The sequence below is a fragment of the Cottoperca gobio genome, chromosome 20 (assembly GCF_900634415.1).
Source record: "Cottoperca gobio chromosome 20, fCotGob3.1, whole genome shotgun sequence".
Classification (NCBI taxonomy): domain Eukaryota; kingdom Metazoa; phylum Chordata; class Actinopteri; order Perciformes; family Bovichtidae; genus Cottoperca; species Cottoperca gobio.
Window position 1 is genome coordinate 3,701,672 of NC_041374.1, and position 19,989 is coordinate 3,721,660.

Consider the following 19,989-nt stretch of genomic DNA (forward strand, 5'->3'; position numbering starts at 1 on the left):
TGAATGACTGGAGGCTTCTCTGCTGGGAGAGCAAGAACGAGCAAACCCTCTGCTCTGTGCCCGCCAGGCAGCCTAGATCTAATAACAAAGTTCAATCGCATAACCCTGGCAACAGCAGCAGCAGCAAAAGCTTGAGCTTACTGTCGGTTACGTGTGTGTGTGTGTGTGTGTGTGTGTGTGTGTGTGTGTGTGTGTGTGTGTGTGTGTGTGTGTTAGTATGGACTTTGGGTGATTAGGCTTTAAACAAATCAATTATGCATTTAAAATAATGGTTTGGATGTGACACTGCATAATGGCATTTCTACATTGAGACATTATCAGGGGATTTACTGAAGCCTGAAGCCTTTTCATCAACCAGCAATCAACAATGTATTGGTGGCAGTCAGTCAATAAAGGCATTCCCTGAAAGTGTCGGTGAAATCAATAATCCCCTGTGACAGCCCAGAGAGAGACGAAGAGGGAGGGGAAAATAAGCAGAGGGATAATGAGTGGCTACACTTGCACTGTATGCAAATAAGTCTGATTAACTGTGTTACCAGTGGAACATTATGAATGAACTGTGTTGTACAATTCACTATTCATAGCAAACTACTACCAATTTCTCCCTTTCACTCTCGTTGACTTTAATTGTCAACGTAATGGTTCAATCCCGACTGATCCCAGTGTGATGACTGATTTTTCTTGGGGGGAAACTAAAACTGTCACCCGCGCTGGCTGCAGTAAATCTCTGAGAGCTGTCCTTAAACAACAACCAGCACTGCTCTCCATGGGCTTAAACAAACTGTGTGTAAGTGTGTGTGTGTGTGTGTGTGACGTTAGTTATTTTCAAATTCAAGATTGTTTTGTGTGTGTGTGATGTCTTTAAGGGAACTTGTGCTGGTGCAGTGAATCCCTCAGGAGGCATGTGTGATCTTATTTGCGTCACAGCATCTTGCAAGTACAGTATACACCCATGGTGCTAGCCTGCACATCAAAGTGTGCGAAATAGCTCGGCTCTATCAAAATTTGTCTCGAGGCTGAGAAACACAGATATGCTCGTTGAAAATATCCCTAAGGCTTGTCAACAAAGACATTCAACAAGATTACATTTGTATTTGTTTTATGTAACTGAAAAAAAAGTATGCACTAAATATTTAAAATCCATGAGAACCGGGGTGTTTTAACACATTTTACATTTCAGATTAAATATGAGCGACTGGAACTGCATGCATTTTGTCAGATCCACTTGAAGATCCTGTCTGTGGTTTAATCCAGTCCATGTATTATGTCTCTCTCTCACTCTCTCTCTCTCTGGCTCAGCATGCAACAGCCAGCAATTTATCAATAATTCATACCAAAGGTGGTAGTTGCAAACATATGAAAGATGACACAGAAAGTGTAAAGTAACTGTTAGATTAATTTGTTGTCACAATCACAACTTAATCATACTTTGATTGTTTGTTACAGCCTCAAACTGTTCAGCTCTCTTTTAAAAAACTCCAAGAAGAAGCCATTATAATGAATTTCCTGCTTGTTATATATACACATTTCTACAAGTCAATGTCAGCACAAACACATTTGTTTTACAAGTATTGATTATCTTATGGTTTATAATTACACTGCCATTTATTTGATTAATCAAATGCATGATGCTCGCAGATGAAGCACAAGCCATAACAATGTAAATTATTAATTATACTACATCATTATAAATTCTGCTGATGCTGCCATGGGAATGACAGCCTTGTAACAGGGAAAAGCTTAATAAATGTGTTTTAAATAAGTATATCAAAACATCAAATGACACTAGAAACGTTTGTTTCTACTTTAAATAAATGTTGCATGTAAAATGTGGGGTGAATAATAAAATGAATCTGAATTCCATAACATCTCACGTTAAAACGAAATAATATGTTAGTTTGTGGATATTGATCACAGCAGCAGCATGCAGCCTAGTTTCAGCTTTACCGTCCCATCTTTCCATCCTTAACTGCCACTCACCCTTCTGCTGCTTCTCACAGAACAATTACAGACTTGAGAGATTAGCAGATCTCAGCTAAGAGGCGTGGCTGGATGAAATCAGTTTTACTGGATGGGAGACCGTAAGCACATTCCCACCCAGCATTTTCGATCGATGCTCATGAAACAGCTCAGAGGGACGTCTGCAAACCTTTGATGTTCACTTGAAGACTCTATCGCTTTTTCGACTTGATTTAATTCAGGCCTCTTTGTCTTGAAGCAAATTAATTCCAGCCTGAAAAGTGGCGTGTAAACATCCCTATCTGATTTAAACCTTGGCGTATGTACGCACATTTTTTGTGCAAAGAGCAGATGGTGTGAGCATGATGGTCTTAAGTTAAGGAACATCGAACATGTTGAAGTTTCTAATTGCCCAATTAATGTTGCACATCTTTTAACCCAAGAAAATCAGAACTCATTATTAACTCATGCGCATATCTGAACATTCTTAACCACGATATTCACATGAAAGAGCTAATGAACAGAGCTTATATCCTGTAGGCACTATGCAACACATACGCTACTTATGTTGTTTACTGTATACTTAGGATTCTTCTGCAGCTATCCAAACACTAGTAGAAGTACTAAGAATAGATATGGCATTGAAGCTGAATAATTCAGACGCAGGGGGTGGAATACGAGTTTTTCCATGAGTCCTAAAAAAAAAAAAAAAAGCCTTAGAAATGCAGATATGACAACAGCATATTTCCCTCACTGAAGAATCTGTGTGTTCGTATGTGGATACATAAGTGTGTGTGTATGTACTGGTCGTAAACAGGCCGAGGGACACTTTATACAAGGATGAACTAATCATAACACAGTCCTCTATGGGTCAAGTTCATTTAAATGCACTTAGTGGTTTTATAGCTGAAGAACTGATGAAGTCTCAAGAATTACTCATCACAGTAAAACACATTTACGATTGATAAAATCTGTTTAAGCTCATCCATGAGTCTACATGGTCCACTTTCGAATTTACTTTACAAGGTAGTACAGTGTAAAAGTCTGTGTTTTAATGTGAATCCTGTGGACTGTGCAGACTGGAATGGGTGGAAACGGCTCTGTTCACCCATTGGGGTTTTTCAAAATCTAACTTCATCTTCCAAACAGAACAGGCAGCACTTATACTTTCTATTTCCCACATTAAAGCGCCGGCCCTCTTCCATCCCTCGATGGGACTTGTGCATTTCACACTTCCCTAAACTTTACAAAAGAAATTCACAGTGAAGTATTAAATATTGAACAGCACAAGTGAGAATGTTAAAGCGGCCGTCTGTCAGTAAAGTAAGTGGGTTAAGCAAGATGGAACAAGATTTGTGGAACCAGATGTAATAAATGGAGCTGCACATTCATATCATCACCTTGGATTAATGAGACAGATCATATGATTTTCCTTATTTCAAATAGTCAGTAACACTTATAAGGATAAATGCATCTTACTAGGGCTGCACCTAAGAATTATTTTCACTATTGAATGATACTGTTTCTTTAAATCAGTTAATAGTTTGACATTGGCCTTCTTAAGGCCCTGTCGCACATATCCGTGTGACAGAAACGTATGCTGGTGCATACGAAATATCTGCAATAGGTTGATATAAATTAAGGGTAAGTTGTGATCGTTTGAAGGACGCAGACGATACGCCGAACACGTCAAACATACAGCCCTGTCACACAGCTCCGTACGGCAGAAACATGCCGGCGTTTATGAAAAGTGGCTCAAATTTCCAGTCCAAATACGTCCAACTTTTCCACAGCGGTGTTGTAGCTGACGTATACATAACGAATACATAACAAATTATTATACGTATGTCAAACATTGATAGCGTATCACTTACCTATTTAAAACGTATCAGAGCGTCTGGACAACGGAAGCTGGAAAAGTGCCATTTGGTTCACGTCATGCTGATGCTGGAGAACGGCTAACATGCTGAACGCTAGCTGTACTGTAGAAACACGTTAATAAGTTACTCCGTCGTCAGGCATAATCTTAACATAGGGTAGGAATAGGGTATCCACTCGTCATCAATACATTGGCTGTAGGATTCACCGTCAGCCGAAATAGCCTATATCTAACGTACCTCTAACGTAGTCACGTAAATATTCACGTAGGTATTCATGTACTGTATTTACGTAGGTAAGTATTCACGTACGTATTCCGTATTCACGTACGTCTAACGTAACGTAACATCTGCATATCTTATGAAGAAACACATCGGGTACGTCCGGTAATTTTTAACATGCTCAAAACATCAGCGTTCAACAACGCACCCCAGCGTAACACAGTGAGCTCTTAACAAATACTACTTATACCTTATATCAACGTAACCAGCGTGTTGCCGATATTTTGTATACGCCATATTTTTGTATATGTTATGCATTTGTTGGGTATTCGTCTGATACATTTTGTATTAGTAAGTGATACGATATCAATAGGTTAGACATTTTCCGATCCGATCTGAGGAAAAGTTGGACGTATTTTCCGGCATACGTTTCTGTCATACGGATATGTGTGACAGGGCCTTTACCCAGAGTTAGATGAGAAGATTGATACCACTCTCATATGTGTGCGCTAAACTACAGCCAGGAGCTGGTTAGCTTAGCTTTGTATACTGCTAGCAGGGGGAAACAACTAGCCTAGCTCCCCTGGCTGATGTGCTGGACAATAACACACAATGTGTTCAGTGGTGAGCTTTAGAGGTGTTGGTCGGCAGAGCTTCTTACCTTTGGAGCGAGCCATGCTAGCTGTTTCCACCTGCTTTCACTCTTTATATAAGCTAATAGCCTGTAGCTTTATATTTAGCTTAAAAATATGAAAGTCGTATCATTCTTCTCACCTCACTACCAACAAGAAAGCAAAATATATATTCAGTACACGTCTATTGTTTATCAGTGAGCAAATAAGCAGAAGCAATTTGAGGCAAAGCATTAATCTCAGAAAGGACACACAGCTGCAGACGAGCGCATAGCTGCTACACAAATTGAAGCGCTGACCCTCCATTTATGAGGACGGTTTTACTAATGAACAATGCAACGTTGACTAAGCATGCCTTATTCCATCAGGCTTTTATAACACCAGAGCCTTGGATTTCTGTGAGAGAACTCCCTGCCCTGTGACAGAGCTGTTTATATTGACACTGTAGCAATGTATTGGTACATTCTGTCACTGTAGCTGCCATGTCCTTCTGATAGAGACAGTCAGGAGCTATTCCTGCCTGAACTGTTCACTGGCAGGTAGAAGGTGCTGAGAGAACCAAACAGTGACTACATTATGTTTGCTTCACTGCACTGCTTTCTCTTCGCTTCTCTTGCTCTTTGCCCTCCCCCTCTCTCGCGCTCTCTCTTTATTTCTTCTCTGACTATATTTTTCTCTTGACCCTTAATTCACTATGCCCTAACTGAAGTGACAGGAGTCAGAAGGGCTCCTCTTGTATTCACTAAAGAGTGTCACCTTGGAAGAGAGTCAGCTTGAGTCACATTCATCATGACATCTTTCTACTATCAAAACCAGTCAGAAAGAAGCAGAAATGGTAGTCTTTAAAATTTACAGCTTAAAGTTTAAAATGTGACGTGTAAAGGTAATGAAATGAGTTTGGTTACTAAAGGCTGTCATACTGTTCTAGCTGTTAATTCATTTAAATAAAGATGAATAAATAAAATATATCTGACAACTATTCAGTAAGAGGGACAACTGCTTGTTTCCTTTCCGACAGTGTATTCAATAGACCATAATGCACTGCAGCCACACAATACGAGGAAATGAAAAAATTGATTTTGAGCATTATTATTATTGTGATTGCTCTCCACAGCAACCAAATGCACTTTGTCATTGTTCAGGTGGCTGTTACAATATCTGCTGGGAAATGTGATAAATTACTAGTAGATTTAAACATGGCGTATTTATCACAAAATAACACTAATTGATGATACAGTACAAGAAATATTATATCAATATTTAAGTATATAGATAGATAGATACTTTATTAATCCCGAGGGAAATACTAAAAGGTATAGTTTCAGGAGAGAAAACAAGTATTTGTAAGAAACAAAACCATGTATACCTTCCATGGAATCAAGCAATTCCACATTTGAGACACTAACAATGCCACTAAACCACCATGTATTGTGCTGCTGGGAGTTTATAGCTCTGACACTACTGCATTCAGAGATGAAAGAATGGGGGTGGGGGGGGGGGGGATATGAAAGTGAATCACTGAGGATGGAAAAAAAGAAAGCTGAGTGAATGAGAGACATGCTGCTGCAGGCGAACATGTGCTGTTAAATGTTAGTTTGCTGAAGGAAAGCGTTGCGGCTCAGATGCCAGGGAGGGATCATAACTCCATATCCACCACCAGCAGTAACCACAGTAACAGCATGTGTACCTTAATGAGATAAATCTTCCTATAATAGTATTATTAGTTATTTCACAAAGCAAAGAGGCCAAGCTAGGGCAATGCAGACATCAATCTCTCTGCAGCTACTGCTTGTCATACGCTTGTGATATTTGTGAGTCCGCCATTTTGTCTCCTGCATATTAAACATTCAATTTACCTCCATTAAACTTTTTGTTTGGTTCAATTTTGCACCATTTGTAATGCAGGCTGTGTGATTTAAGGAGGTACAGTTTGTGCTCCCCATAACAAGATGAACATGATGGATGACGCCATGTGAGTTTCAAACCGACAACATGTGATAACTATAAGTGTGGAACTGCGTGACAGGAATGGAATTTTTGAATCAGCAGGGACATCACTGTGTGTGTGAACAATTAATAGTGACAAATTCAAGGAAAAAACAACAAAAAGTGTTTTATTAAGGTGATGGGCCACCACAAGCTGCCAGAACAGCTCCAGTGCTCCTTGGCAGAGATTCTACAAGTCTCTGGAAATGTATTTGAGGGATGAGTCCCATTCTTCTGAAAGATATTCCCAAATGTGGTGTTTTGATGATGGTGGTGACAGTGGTTTCTTACATTTCTTGGCGTGTGACCCCTGAATATAAAGTAAAATGTTTACTTGCAACCTGTTGATTGTCAGTCGGGCTGGACCATAGACTGTGCTTATCCATGCTAACATGCTACATGCTAACGTCAGCATGCTAACATGCTGACGTTAGCATGCTAACATGCAATGACAATAGTAAGCTAATACAAAGTTTTGAGTTATTAGCATGCTAACATTTGCAAGCTAGCACTTAACAAAAAGTACAGCTGAGGATGATGGGAATGTCAATAAGTTATCAAGTAGTTGAAAAATTGCACATTTGACCTGATGATGAGGCTAAATGAGCGATCACCCAAGTGATTAAAATACATAGACAGCGACATAAATGTACCAAAAATATACCAACATTGCTCCTAAAAACACAAAACAAGAGGAAAGTCTGAAAGTATGTTTTTTTTTTCTTTTTTACTTCGCAGCCTCTCAGATGTATTTCATGGTCTGCTGACTCCCAGGTTGGTAACATGGGAGTCATGCCAACATCTCCAATAAGGTGTTCAATTGGGTCGTGTCCTGGTGAGTGTGAAGGCATCATTCTGATTCTCATCTAATCATTTAGGGACCACATATATCCTGTATGAAAGCATCTGTATTATATGTGTTTTGTCTTTAATTTGTCACGTCTCTGGAAAGTGTTTATTATTTTTTGTCACACACCCTACCTATTTGTTTTCTACTTGCCTGAGAACAAGTGAGTTATTATAATAAAAATTAAGTGTCAGTTAATACAACTCTTCATGTATCTGATTACATCAGAAGAAATTAAATGTCTCCTTGAACGGTTTCCAAAGACAAAATAAAATACATATTTCATTGTTCCACTGTGTTAATAATGCAATACAATTATTTTTGTATTTCATATTTGTCAAAGAGTGATCTGTCACAGCAGTGAGTTTGAGCAGGAGTGCAGTAGTTAACCAGATATGACTTTGGGCCTCCAAATCCCCAATATCTGATTTAATCCAACATCACCCGGCTTGTCTGAAGGGTCCCGTTCTCCCCACTTCCAGCCTTCACACTCCACTAGCAGCAGCCAGGGTTTGAGTGACAGTGTAGTGGCATTGAGAAAGGTTGTACAGTCACACGTCTCAAGTTATTCTATGTGTTGTGTCCTTGATGTTCAGTGATTATACGGCACAGCAGTAGACAGCAGTGGCTACCCAAGGTCATGGATTCTGCAGACTGAACAGTTTCATCACTTTCCTAATAATGTCTAAATTATAGTTCTGGGACTCGGAGTAAGTCTTTATGTCATTCAGAGGCTAAAATCCTCCACTCACCTTTGTTGTCCTTTGCCAACCTCATTTGTAATCTAGTTGGCACAGCCGCCACTATTGGTCACGGTAAAGTAATTGTGACATTAGGAGTTGGTTCTAGAGGGATCCACAAATGTCGGCCCATGAATACAGCGTGAAAGTCACATAGCCCGGGCTGTGAGGAGATAAACACCCCAAATACACACAGCTTGTTAGGCATGGTCCCTAATTACCAAACGGTTCAAGGAGAATGTCCCAATTGTCCAATCTAGTCTGCACAGAAACGATGCCAGGGTAGCTGCTGGCATGCATAACTACTTGAAGATCTTTTTCAATTTATTATTTTTTCCTTCTGATCAAGACTTCCAGCTGCAAACTGTTTTCAGTTTATCCGGATCCCTGTCAGTTCAAGGTAATTGCTTCTCTTGCTGGCAACCCGACAAAAAAATGTTGACAATATTCCGATATTTAACAGTGTTTGGACGTAATCGCTGCGTGATGCAGAAAGCCTTTGAGAATTCACTGTCGCCGAGACCTACATGAGTCATAAAGTGAATCATAATTTGTTACCAAAGTGACAGTGATCCTTTATAATACCCATCATGCACATATATCTCATAATGTAAGCGATCAAAGATGGCAGGTGTGTAATTGGATATGATTTCAGTTATTAGATGATGAGCACCCGACAAATTGGGCCTTGTCCTCTGCCAGCAGTACAGGTCACAGCAATCAGTCATTGAACTTGAAAGAGTCATCCACAGACAATGTGAGATTACAACATCAAAAATAAAGCTGAACACTATAAAGTGAACAGCAATGTGAAGTGTTCTTTTGGTAAATTTAGCCTCATACACTGGGCTTGTTGACTTGATGGTCACGAATAATGGCATCAGGAGTTATGACTCAACTCTAGTGTAAAATGCGTGTGTTTGTGCTTTGTGTACGCATACATGTGTATATGATTGCATATTTGAGTGCAAGAGTCCATAAAACCTTTAATTCAAGCTCTGGAGGAGCTCTGCATTAATTATTGCAAAGCCTTAAGTACACCACAATGCAACATCTGGTGCCGGGTGAGGGAACCAGCGGGGGAGGTTTCCTGGGTCGAGAGCTCCCTTTAGAAAAGGTTGAACTTTAGCTGCGCTGCCGTGGCGTGGCCTGCCTGACCACAAACCCAGTCCTCAGAAGCAGAATAATTGGATCATATGGATAATGGCACACATAAAAACAAAGTACTGTTTTTATGTCCTATTAAGGGTGGAAAAGACTGACTGGCCAAAGCAAACTGATTTCATAGTTGAAATAGTTTGAATGCATCACAAAGTTGCACTATAGGCAGTGGTGGAAGAAACACTCAGATATTTTACCCGAGTAGCAAAACAGTGTAGATGTACTCTGTTACAAGAAAAGTCCTGATGTACTTGCATGCTTAATTACCAAAAGTTGAATTCATTTAAATGTAAATAAAAAATACAACGAGCTGTTACCATACTCTTTCACAAGACCACACTGCTACACTATCAGGCAATGGTGCCCCTGTGTGGAATAAAGGTGCATTCACAAGGTCTGCAGTGTGACTGCATCACAGAGTATACGATAACTCAGCACAACATAAACAAGGTTTCAGCACTAAAATGCAAACATACAAGGTAAATAATTGACTATAGAGCTTTCAAATACAGTAAATACTATAGCAATACATTATAATTTAAATAATTTCTGAGGGAAAAAACATTTTAGATATAAAGCTGTGGAACTGTAGCTCAATTTAATTAGATTTTTTTAAATGTATACTGTATACATTTTACTCGTTACACATGATATAACTATATAGTTCATTTAAGTAATCATTTCCAGGTCAGATAATGCTGTATCCTCATTATCCTTGCTTTAACTCATTAAACAATGTTCATATTAAATTACAACAGTAAACTAGATTTGTAGATAATTGTGGCCTGGTCGATCTGAACTCTTGACATCCTCACATGCAATCTAGTAGCTTCAACTAAATGCCAGAAAGAAGGAGACGTTTTACAACTGGAGAGATGATTACAGCCCAGTGCATCTGTATTTCAGGCTTAGCTCCGACTATTTAGAAAACGTTCTTTTCTTGTAAATGTTTTGATTCTCTTTTCACAACCTGGTCTTTACTCTTTACCCTGCTTTGGACAGCAGCTTGTTTATGACAGGGAAAGATAACAGGTGATGAGTGCAGGACCATAAAAAGAGATGACACCATACATAGTATATCATGCCAAGACAAGTTATGATACGTACTGTCATTCCCTATTTTAGACCTGCAAACACTGGACTACATTTTCTGTGGAGGAACTACAAGCCTGTTTAACTAGTAGATTCACATTTTTATATATCGTCAGAAAAGAAATACCGTGCTTTTGTTGTTTTTCGTCTCTCTCCTGCGTGGACTTTAACCCTTCAGACCATCACCATGGTAAACCGCAGCCCAGCCCGTGTCGTGCTCATGTTTGTTGGATTTTTTGCCTTTTTAATCTCAATGACTTTTAACTCTCTATCGGGATTCGGAGCTAAATCAGGTGAATATTTGTAAGATAAACCAAATCAGTTGAAGGTTGTTTTTAAGTATGTTACTGCCTAAATGATTAAACTGTGCTTATTTCAATACAGGTGTTTTCAAGCAGAGCACGGAGGATATTATACTGAAGTACACAACACCCATAACTCCTGCTCAGTGGGCTCTGTTTGTCTGGGATTTCATATACGTTTGGGTTTTTGCCATGTTTATATACTTTTTAGTGGGACTCTGTAGAAGGTAGTGCAATTTCTTCATATTTTCATACATACATTTACAAAATATGATAATGCTTAATAGCACTGCATAACTGTGTCAATTTCTTAATTTGTTGTATTATTGCATGCAGCAAATCACTCCACCTAGTCCAAAGGCAATTTAGTTTTTCCCTATGGAGTCATTTTCTCTTTCCATGTTGCACATTTCTCTCACTCTATATGAAAGAGTCTAATTATTTAACCGACAGGCACAGGTTGTTTGCCGCGGTGTGTTTTCTCTCCCGCATAAAACAATATTATCCTTGCTCCCTGCAGGAGTGCATATGACTGGATGTACACCACTCCTTCGCTGCTCTGCTATGGATTTCATGTTTTGATCATCATCAAATATTGCTTGAACGTTACATGGTTGCTTCTGTTTGACAGAGAGTGAGTGAGTGAGTTTGGGTTGGCCAACCAAACATGGTCCTCTATTTCTAAACACATGATTAACAACTGTAGTTTTTGCTGTCGTTGCTGACGGTTTAAACATCTGCTTTTCTGTGTGTGTGTGTGTGTGTGTCTGTCTGTGTGTGTGTGTGTAGGTTGTTACTGCCAGTGTTGATCATCTCAATACTAATGACGCTCACCGATTATATGATCCTATTTTTCTCCTGTCATGGACTGAAGATCTATGGAGCCTGGCTGAACAAATATCACAACGTAGACCTCTGGCTCGTCAGAATATTGGTAAAATTATACCAGAGGAATGGTTTCTGTGTTTTTTAAATCTCCACTTGGCTTCGAAGGGAATAATAAAACATTTTATAGAGGAAAGAAGTCTTTGGTTTACAGACACTACAATTAAAAAGCTTGTAAACACAGTAATTCATTCACACATTTAGCAAACAAAAGATGCTCTTTGGAGTGAAGATATGGACATCCAAGGTGAGTTTGAAGTATAATAAAGGTTTACGCAGGACCGTAACCTCTACACAGCACATGTTTTAGTAGTGGCCTTCATCAGGATACAATTTAACCTTCACTACACTTGAACATTGGCGGCCTTTCATTTCCCTCTTGTTGCAGTCGGGAACTACATGCTATTCTTATTAGGGATAGGAATGGTTTGATACTAGGAAAATATCAATACCATTCCCATGGATGTAAGCTACAGCATGCAGCTGATTAGCTTAGCTTAGCTTAAAGACTGGAAAGGGAGTTTTTGAGGTGCTCGTAGGTGAAATTTGTTACCTTTGGACCGAGACAGGACAGGCTTTATGCTAAGCTAAGCTAGCATAACGCCGGCTGTCGCTTCATTACACTGTAGAGACACGAGTGGTGACGATTCTCGCATCAAACCCTTGACAAAAAGGAGAATAAGTGCTTTCCTGAAAATGTAAAAATACTCCTTTTAAAGTGACGTTTTATCCCTCAGTCGGGAGCGCTCCATTTGTTAAGTCCCACTGCACACTGCTGACACACTATAAGGTTAAAGAAGCCAGCCGCATGGTCCCAAAGCTGCTGGCTGCTCCATCTAAAGAGAGAATTTCCACCAAAATGTCCAGTCCTGTCGTCTGTGCAAAGTCTGTGCACAAGGTGACTGTCTGAGATTAGGAGCAGCCGGAGTAAAAAAACCTTGAGATTGGTTTCCTTCCTCCTTGCCGTGCGCTTCTTGTTAAAGAGGTCGATAAAGTCACGTGACAGACCAGCATCCTGTACATTAAACGGTATTTAAACCGGTCAGAGTATCTGCTAAATGCTTCAGGATTAGGATATTGCCTGCTGACATATAGATTTACATGCTTTGAAGTCTTCTTTCGTTGCGTTGAATCAGGTGCAAAATGGAGTAGCTGTATATGCAACATGGGGGACTCTCTCCATGCTACTAAACCTGACGATGTACATGCAGCATCTGACAGAAACCTCTAGATGTGACTGTGCAATGCTGTCAATGCTGCTGCTTCTGATGGAGCTGTTAGCCTGGTGAGTCTGACTCCCTGCTGCGTTCTATCATTTAGCTGTCGCTGTTCTTTTCTTCCCCTGAGAGACGGTGCACGGGGGAAAGGAAACCAAATCTTTTGTCTGTCTCCCTTTGCTCCCAGGTTTCTGTTAGAGAACTTCTACCTTGATGAGCATGTGCGTTATATTGTGACCATCTACCCTGTGGTGATCCTGTGGTTGACAGGCACCCTGGACAATTCTGCCTCTCCTAAAAGTGACATTTACATCTTTGAAGGTACTGTGTGACATTTAGACTGAGAGATAACAACACACTCCATTACCAATATTTATTTTGCATTTATCCGTTCACTGTTCATCAATTCATATAGATATTTGATCTCCTCTTCCCCCCCCCCCTCCTTCAGCTTTCATCCTGGCTGTTTCCTGCATCATGTTCGTGGCACGCATGGCCCTGGTCACATGGAAGCATCACAAGCGGCCGCTTTATAGTGGACACAGTTTGTCACCAGTGGAAATAGCTTTGAAGCAAAGGAAACTCTTTCTCTGAATATTAGCTTAGAGTGTATAACAATAAATACTATTCATGTGTTAATTCTTACATTAATACATTACACACCTCCTCTAAAAATATGAATCTACATCTACAACAAATAAATGGAAGGAAAAAAGAAGCCAAGAATGTTTTGTTTTTTAAAGATTTACCTTTGTCAACTCTTCCCCCCCGTTTCCAGTCTTTATGCTAAGCTATGCTAACTGGCCACGACCAATACATCGACATTTGTTAAGATGTGATCAACAAAGTACACGTTTTAGGCTTTCTTTGGCGGCAAAAAAATATATATTTAAACCACAAATGAATCAGTTAGTCCATAAAATGTCAAACAAAATGTGTGGAAATGCAGTCCCATCTTAAAACTGACCCAACCGAAAGTATAAGATCCAAATCATGTAAAAACGGAGAAAAGCAGAATTTGAGAAACTGCCATGTTTGTCTAATGACTTATCGATAAGACCCTAATTGTTTCAGCATAATCGCACACGTAATCAAAGAGATACTATAAAATGGAACAGTACATGCAGCAATCCAAAGTCCAAGATGTTAGATTGAGCTGACAAGTATTGTGCCTCACAGTTTGAGCCGTCGACTCTATGGAGAGGTTCCAGATGTCTTCCTTCTCAGTGAAAAAGATTGACCATGTAGTGATCCATGCTGGGAGCGTTCTCCTGGCTGTCATTGCTCAGGCAATCGCAGATGTCTTCTGTCACCTGGCAAAGGACAGCAACGTACCCAATGGTGAGTGAATCCACATCTATTGAATATTTCATGTGATTATACGAGAACGAGGTCGTAGTCAGAGCTGGAAAATATGAGAAAATATGTGATTTATTAAAGTGTTTTTTGTGCTCATAGTGATGTGTTATTGAGTCTCAATCGTTTTCAAAATAAGAGCTCTTGTCACTGGTTTTGAAGTGTCACATACTTTAGAGCATCACTCACGATGATGCATTTTTGTTTAGCTCATAATAAAGATAAAGATGTTAGTTTTACTTTGATTGTTGCAGATTTAGTCATGAATACTTATGAATAAAATGTTTTTAAGGGCTTTAAGCCAGCATTTGCACTTCTGACTGACCTTTGTACTTACATTCATGCCATTTTTGCAAGCAATTGACCTGGATGGAGGCCAATTAAACTAACTACACCTTATAAAAACACACAAACACTTTGCAATTAAGACTGATATGATATTTTTACAGTGCTTTTAAGAGAGTGTATATTTGAAGTTGACAAATCAACACTCTGTCCTATTAATGCCCCAGGTACAATGTCTCACTGTCTGCACATTTCTCATGCATCCTAACCAAGATCTGTGATTTTCTCTTTGTTTCTTGGCCTTCAGGTCTGTTTAAGACCTCCTCCAGGAATGTGTCTGAGACCTTCCCATTGGAGGTGACAATGGACTGGTGGTCTGAGACATACTGGATTATAGTGGACTTGTGGTCTGTGGCTTGGCTCTTTTATGCAGCAGTCAGCCTTTTTAAAAGGTAGCACGAGTGGTGTATTTAAAGCTTTATATCCCAGAATCCTCAGGGCGGCAAACACTTCTTGAGCTGCTTCTTTGTCACAGACGCAACAGAATGGTAACTGTTGTATCTGTTTACAGAGCAATCAAACAAACTCATGTTATAGGTGTGCATACATAGGCATGAATGGCGGACTCCGCCACTAATGATGGAAACTGCTATGAATGTAAATATATGGAACGGCTGTTAATAGTAGTGCTGGGTATCGTTTAAAACATTACTATACCAGTACTGATACCAGCACCCTTAAAGCACCAATAGAGTTTTAAATGCAATACCTTTTTTTTTCAATACCCATCATGTGATTGGAAGCATTTACTTTGATTTGATCCTCACCACATCACAGATTGCATGGGTGGTAGCTGGTGGGGTAGAAGGCCAATCACAAGTTGCATTAAATCGAAGAACGCTTGCGGTGTTTGGTTGCCTTTTTTAAAAAAGGTATCGAATACCGATACCCAGCCCCAGTAAATGGCAGCAATGGGCTTTGATCTCAAGGATTATAACTTTAAAGTGCTGTATGTGGTCATAGTTAAGACTGTTATTGTTCCATCTGCAGAAATGCCCTCGGGCCAGAGTCCTGCAATCCGGAAATCCACCCGCCAGCATTCTTTCTTATGTGGACCATGATTAACATCGCAAGGATGTGCAGCATGTATCTCTGGGACAGACAGTAAGTATTGCCAAAAAGCTCTTATGTTGCAGCACACGCGAGGAAATGTGTGCGAACACACAATCAAAGCTGCTGTCACTCTCCACAGCGATATACGTGGAGCCGTCATACTCCAGTGGAACCAACCAATCCTCAGCTTCATCATGCTCTTCATGTCCTACTCGAACCTCAACAAACACAAAGCCAGGCTCGCCATCAACAACCCTCGTGTGATCTTGTGGACTCGTTACCTGGTGAGGCTGCTCAAATAACAAAAGATCATTGTGGTAAAAATGTATTTGTGTTCTGTAATATCTGGGGTAGGGCGTGATGTCAAAAAAATGGAAGCCGTGTTAAAATATTGTCAATATTGTCTACATAATGTTATGCTTTATCATTGTGGCAGACCCAGAACGGCTTGGCAGTGTTTGCCTGGTGGTCTCTCTTGAATGCGATGCTGGGTTTCGGCGTCTTGCTCAAGTATGATGCTGGTATGCCGGACCCTCTGGTCAGCACCGTCGTCCTCACCATAGTCTCCCTTTTCACGATAATCTGGTAAGGACTAAAGAACTGGGGATTTAAAAAGGATTGTCTGATTTTGCCTTTTGTTTCTAAAAGCAACAAAGATTTTATTTTAAAGAAATTATTAATTTTGCAGGTTCATCCTCCAGAGCTTCCTGTTAACCAAGTACATGCGCTACACACTCAGTGTTTACACCATTCTCATTCTGGGCCTGGGTGCAATGTTCACCAGAAGCTATCGTTTCAATGACCTCGCAGGCAAACACAGTCTATTGTGGTAAGATGGCACCTCTAATAATCTCATTTGTCTATTTACTGTGGGAGTTTATTCATGCCTGTCTTATCTTTAGGGTTCCTCATGCTTCTCATGACCTCCATGAGCTTGATCCATTTGATTTCTGCATGTTTGCACACGGAGAAGCCGAGGAAACCTGTTGCCATGGAGCCCCGTGTGACATTTGAAGGACGTGAGACGGTGTGGCACACAGACCTCAGAAGTGACGACATCAAGAAAGATTTATACTAAATCTGAGTTCATGTGGTAAAAGGAAACAATTAAATAAAGCAACATATGTATCAGGCAAGTGTGCACTTTACATAAATCACCAAAAGGGGACAGCACATGCTCACTTCACAGGGAGGACGTGAAGCGATTAACATCGCTCTGCTGTACCAGAAGATGGCACAGTCGTTGCAATTTCATGGGGGAAATCTCTGCATTGAGCATGTCAGTCATTCAAAAAGAATCCAAAACAATTAAAAACAATGTTATACAGTGTGGCTCCTACTGTTTTTGTTTGTGGTTTTAAGCCACATTCTCTGTCTTTGTTAAAAACATGAAATCCTAATTTACAATTTATCTCCCGGGTAATACAAGCATAGATTATTTGAACCCAGTATGATTGAATGATTTCCCAGTTGTGGTGGACAAACTAAGTTGATTTAGAAACGTCTCTACCCTGTCCCACTGCCACTCTGCGCTTCTCACTGCGTCTGTGACGTGATACAGCAGAGATAATCGCACATGCTCAAGTTTATAAGTGCCCTCTTTCTTGATGCGGCTTAAAGAACGGAATATCAAACACGCCCGGTGGCTGTGAGCGCGACCTTTGATGAGGATGGCGAGCTGAGTAGAACCCAACGTCAGATGAAAGCAGCAAAGGAAAAAAAAAAAGACAGTAGTGATACAATGGTGTCTATGGATGGACATGCTGCCCGCACAGCTGACTCAATTGCTCTCCATCTACAGCAGAGCTTTGTTCATTGATAAAGTAATTTAATACAATATATTTCCTCTTATTTCCACATATTCACGTCCAGAATAAGATGCATTCACAGTATGCTCTTTTCATTATTTTTGGGATTGTGAATCATTGATCAATTTACACCAAACTACAGAGCAGCCATAACGATACTTTGCACTGCTGTTGGTGAGGTTTTATGTCGGTGTTTACTTCAGACATTAGAATGCAAAAGTGCCTTCTGTTGTGGGTGGATGTCTGTGACCCTGATCATAAACTCACATTGGCAATTTATTTTACTGCCTCATTTGGAGGAGTTATTATCTCCGGCTTCAAAATGCTGAACTGTTTTCGCTTTCAGGGTCGTTGCCAAAAGATCCCGCGAGTGGGAAATCACTAATTACAAATATGATCAATGTAATTTAGATTTGTGTACATTTTTGAGCAAATAATTACGCTTCCAGAAACATTTATGTTGATGGAATATCACACTCAACTGCGGTACATTCACAGAGCCGCCTGCACTGATGGTATCGGGACTTTGATTTTAACCTGAAATCTGTTGGAATGTTTTAAGACGGTCAATTGATTGGTTTAAAATGTGAATACGTCGTTGTTTTCTTGGTCTTCTATTATGGAAAGCTGAATATGTCTGGGTTTTGGACTGTATTTTGATAATCAATTAACCGTTAAAGTAATTTCTGAGCAAAAAACACAACAAAAGTTGGGAATATTTTCTGATTTCTTTAATCTTTTAGGATATTAAACTAAATATTTTGGGGGTTTTGACCCATTTGCTGGACAAAACAACACATTTTAATATGTCACCTATGGACTCTGGGAAATTATGATGGCCTGATTAAATCAAGAAAATAATTAGTTAGTTGCAGCGACTGGAAATGATGGTCGTCACTTTAGAAAACATTACTGTATTAACAGGGAAGAGGGATGCATTGGGAGTGTGCGCTCACGTTGAAATGATTACAGTCAGCTGCATCGGCCTGCCGTGGTGAAATATAATAACTGTTATTCTGAGCGAACTTCAAATGATCCAGCGGTAAGCAACTTCCAGTGGAGTCGGATAGTCTTATAGTATTTCCAGGCGAACATCATAATACATCAGCTTAGTTGTATAAAAATAGCTATGGCTTTATACCATGTTGGCTCAGTATTATCACAATACAGCAGTGAAAAATTATTGAGCAAGAGCAGAAAATTAGATTCCCCCCCCACACCGATTTACCGACCAATATCAGATTAAACGGGTCCAATCAAATTGCCTTTCCCGAAATTTCAACTATTCCCTCCCTAACATAAACAAATAGTTCTACTTTTACAAATAGCTACAACTGTTGAAGGTAATTTAAAGATGTCAGGTGATAGTGTTTGTTTAAAGGTGGCTGCAAAGTCCATTAAATTGCTTCATGCACTGTGGTGTTATCACATTCTTCCTCCAGAGTACCAAGGCCAAATCCTCCCTGGAGTAAAACACTGGGGTAAAAGGCAGACGTGAACAAGGAAACGGGGGTGTGTTACTGTCTGGCGGGCTTGTAATTGTTTCTATACTCTCTAAAGACCTTTTTCCTCCATAAGAGAAATAACCTAGATATGCAAATGTGCATTCCCAATTAATTTAATTCATATAATTATGCAGGGAAAAGAGATTGAGTAGAGAAAAAGAAGTCTTACAATGTGCCAAGTTGTCCTCCCACTCGAGTCCACTCACTCTGCAGGGTACAGCTAAATTAGCTTGGAATATTGAAGCATGCGCGGCTACACAGATGAGCATCAATTATCTCTAACATTTTTGCGAGTGGTCTTAAGCCTTTTGGAATCAACAAACTGCGAGTTGACGGAAGTAATCAATACAAGTAGAGGTTTGAATGTAGTCACTAAACATGACCTTGTGACCCCATTTTCAGAGCAGTTTAATGCTTTGATTTGAAAAGCAGCTTAACGCTGGCCTTTGTGTTTGAGCAAAGTTCACTGTACTTATGAAATATGGTTGTGTTTGAAGTCTCCCTGAAGCACAATCCTTCCTTCATCAGTTGCACTGAAGCACCGTTTAATCAAAAGCTCTCTGATATATAATGTATTGACCTAAACTGACCTGACGAGTGTTTGTTCTTAACAGCTTCTCAAAAAAACTAATGATTTGTGATCAGAATAAATAACTCTTCATTTTCTTTGGTTCACAGACTATTACAATTTCAGATTAAAAGTCTTCTAAGAGTCCCAGTCTGCAGGATTTATAACATGACAAAAAAAAAGGGACCCTCACAATCTGAACTGCCACCAGAAATGATGAAAAGTGTAACCATCTTGTCGTTTCTTGTTAAAGCAAGCAAATAAATGTATCCACTCACTTAAGAGTTTTATTCTTAAACGACTAGACCATAAAATAGTCTTTTATGACTCGTTAAGTACATTTAAGCAGTTTACACATTTCAGTTTGTTATGTCAGCATCAGTCATAACTATGATCACATACGGCCCTTTAAAGTTATATTCCTTGAGATCAAA

The 19,989-nt window shown here is 39.7% G+C and overlaps 1 protein-coding gene across 1 annotated transcript; it reads left to right on the forward strand.

The window, feature by feature from the left end:
- The first annotated feature begins 15,605 nt into the window (after positions 1-15,605).
- On the forward strand, positions 15,606-16,906 carry LOC115025709 (uncharacterized). The gene is made up of 5 exons (XM_029458150.1): positions 15,606-15,725; positions 15,814-15,958; positions 16,111-16,259; positions 16,363-16,503; positions 16,577-16,906. The coding sequence occupies exons 1-5, from the start codon at positions 15,670-15,672 to the stop codon at positions 16,686-16,688; spliced, it is 603 nt and encodes a 200-aa protein (XP_029314010.1). The 5' UTR covers positions 15,606-15,669; the 3' UTR covers positions 16,689-16,906.
- The last annotated feature ends 3,083 nt before the right edge of the window (positions 16,907-19,989 follow it).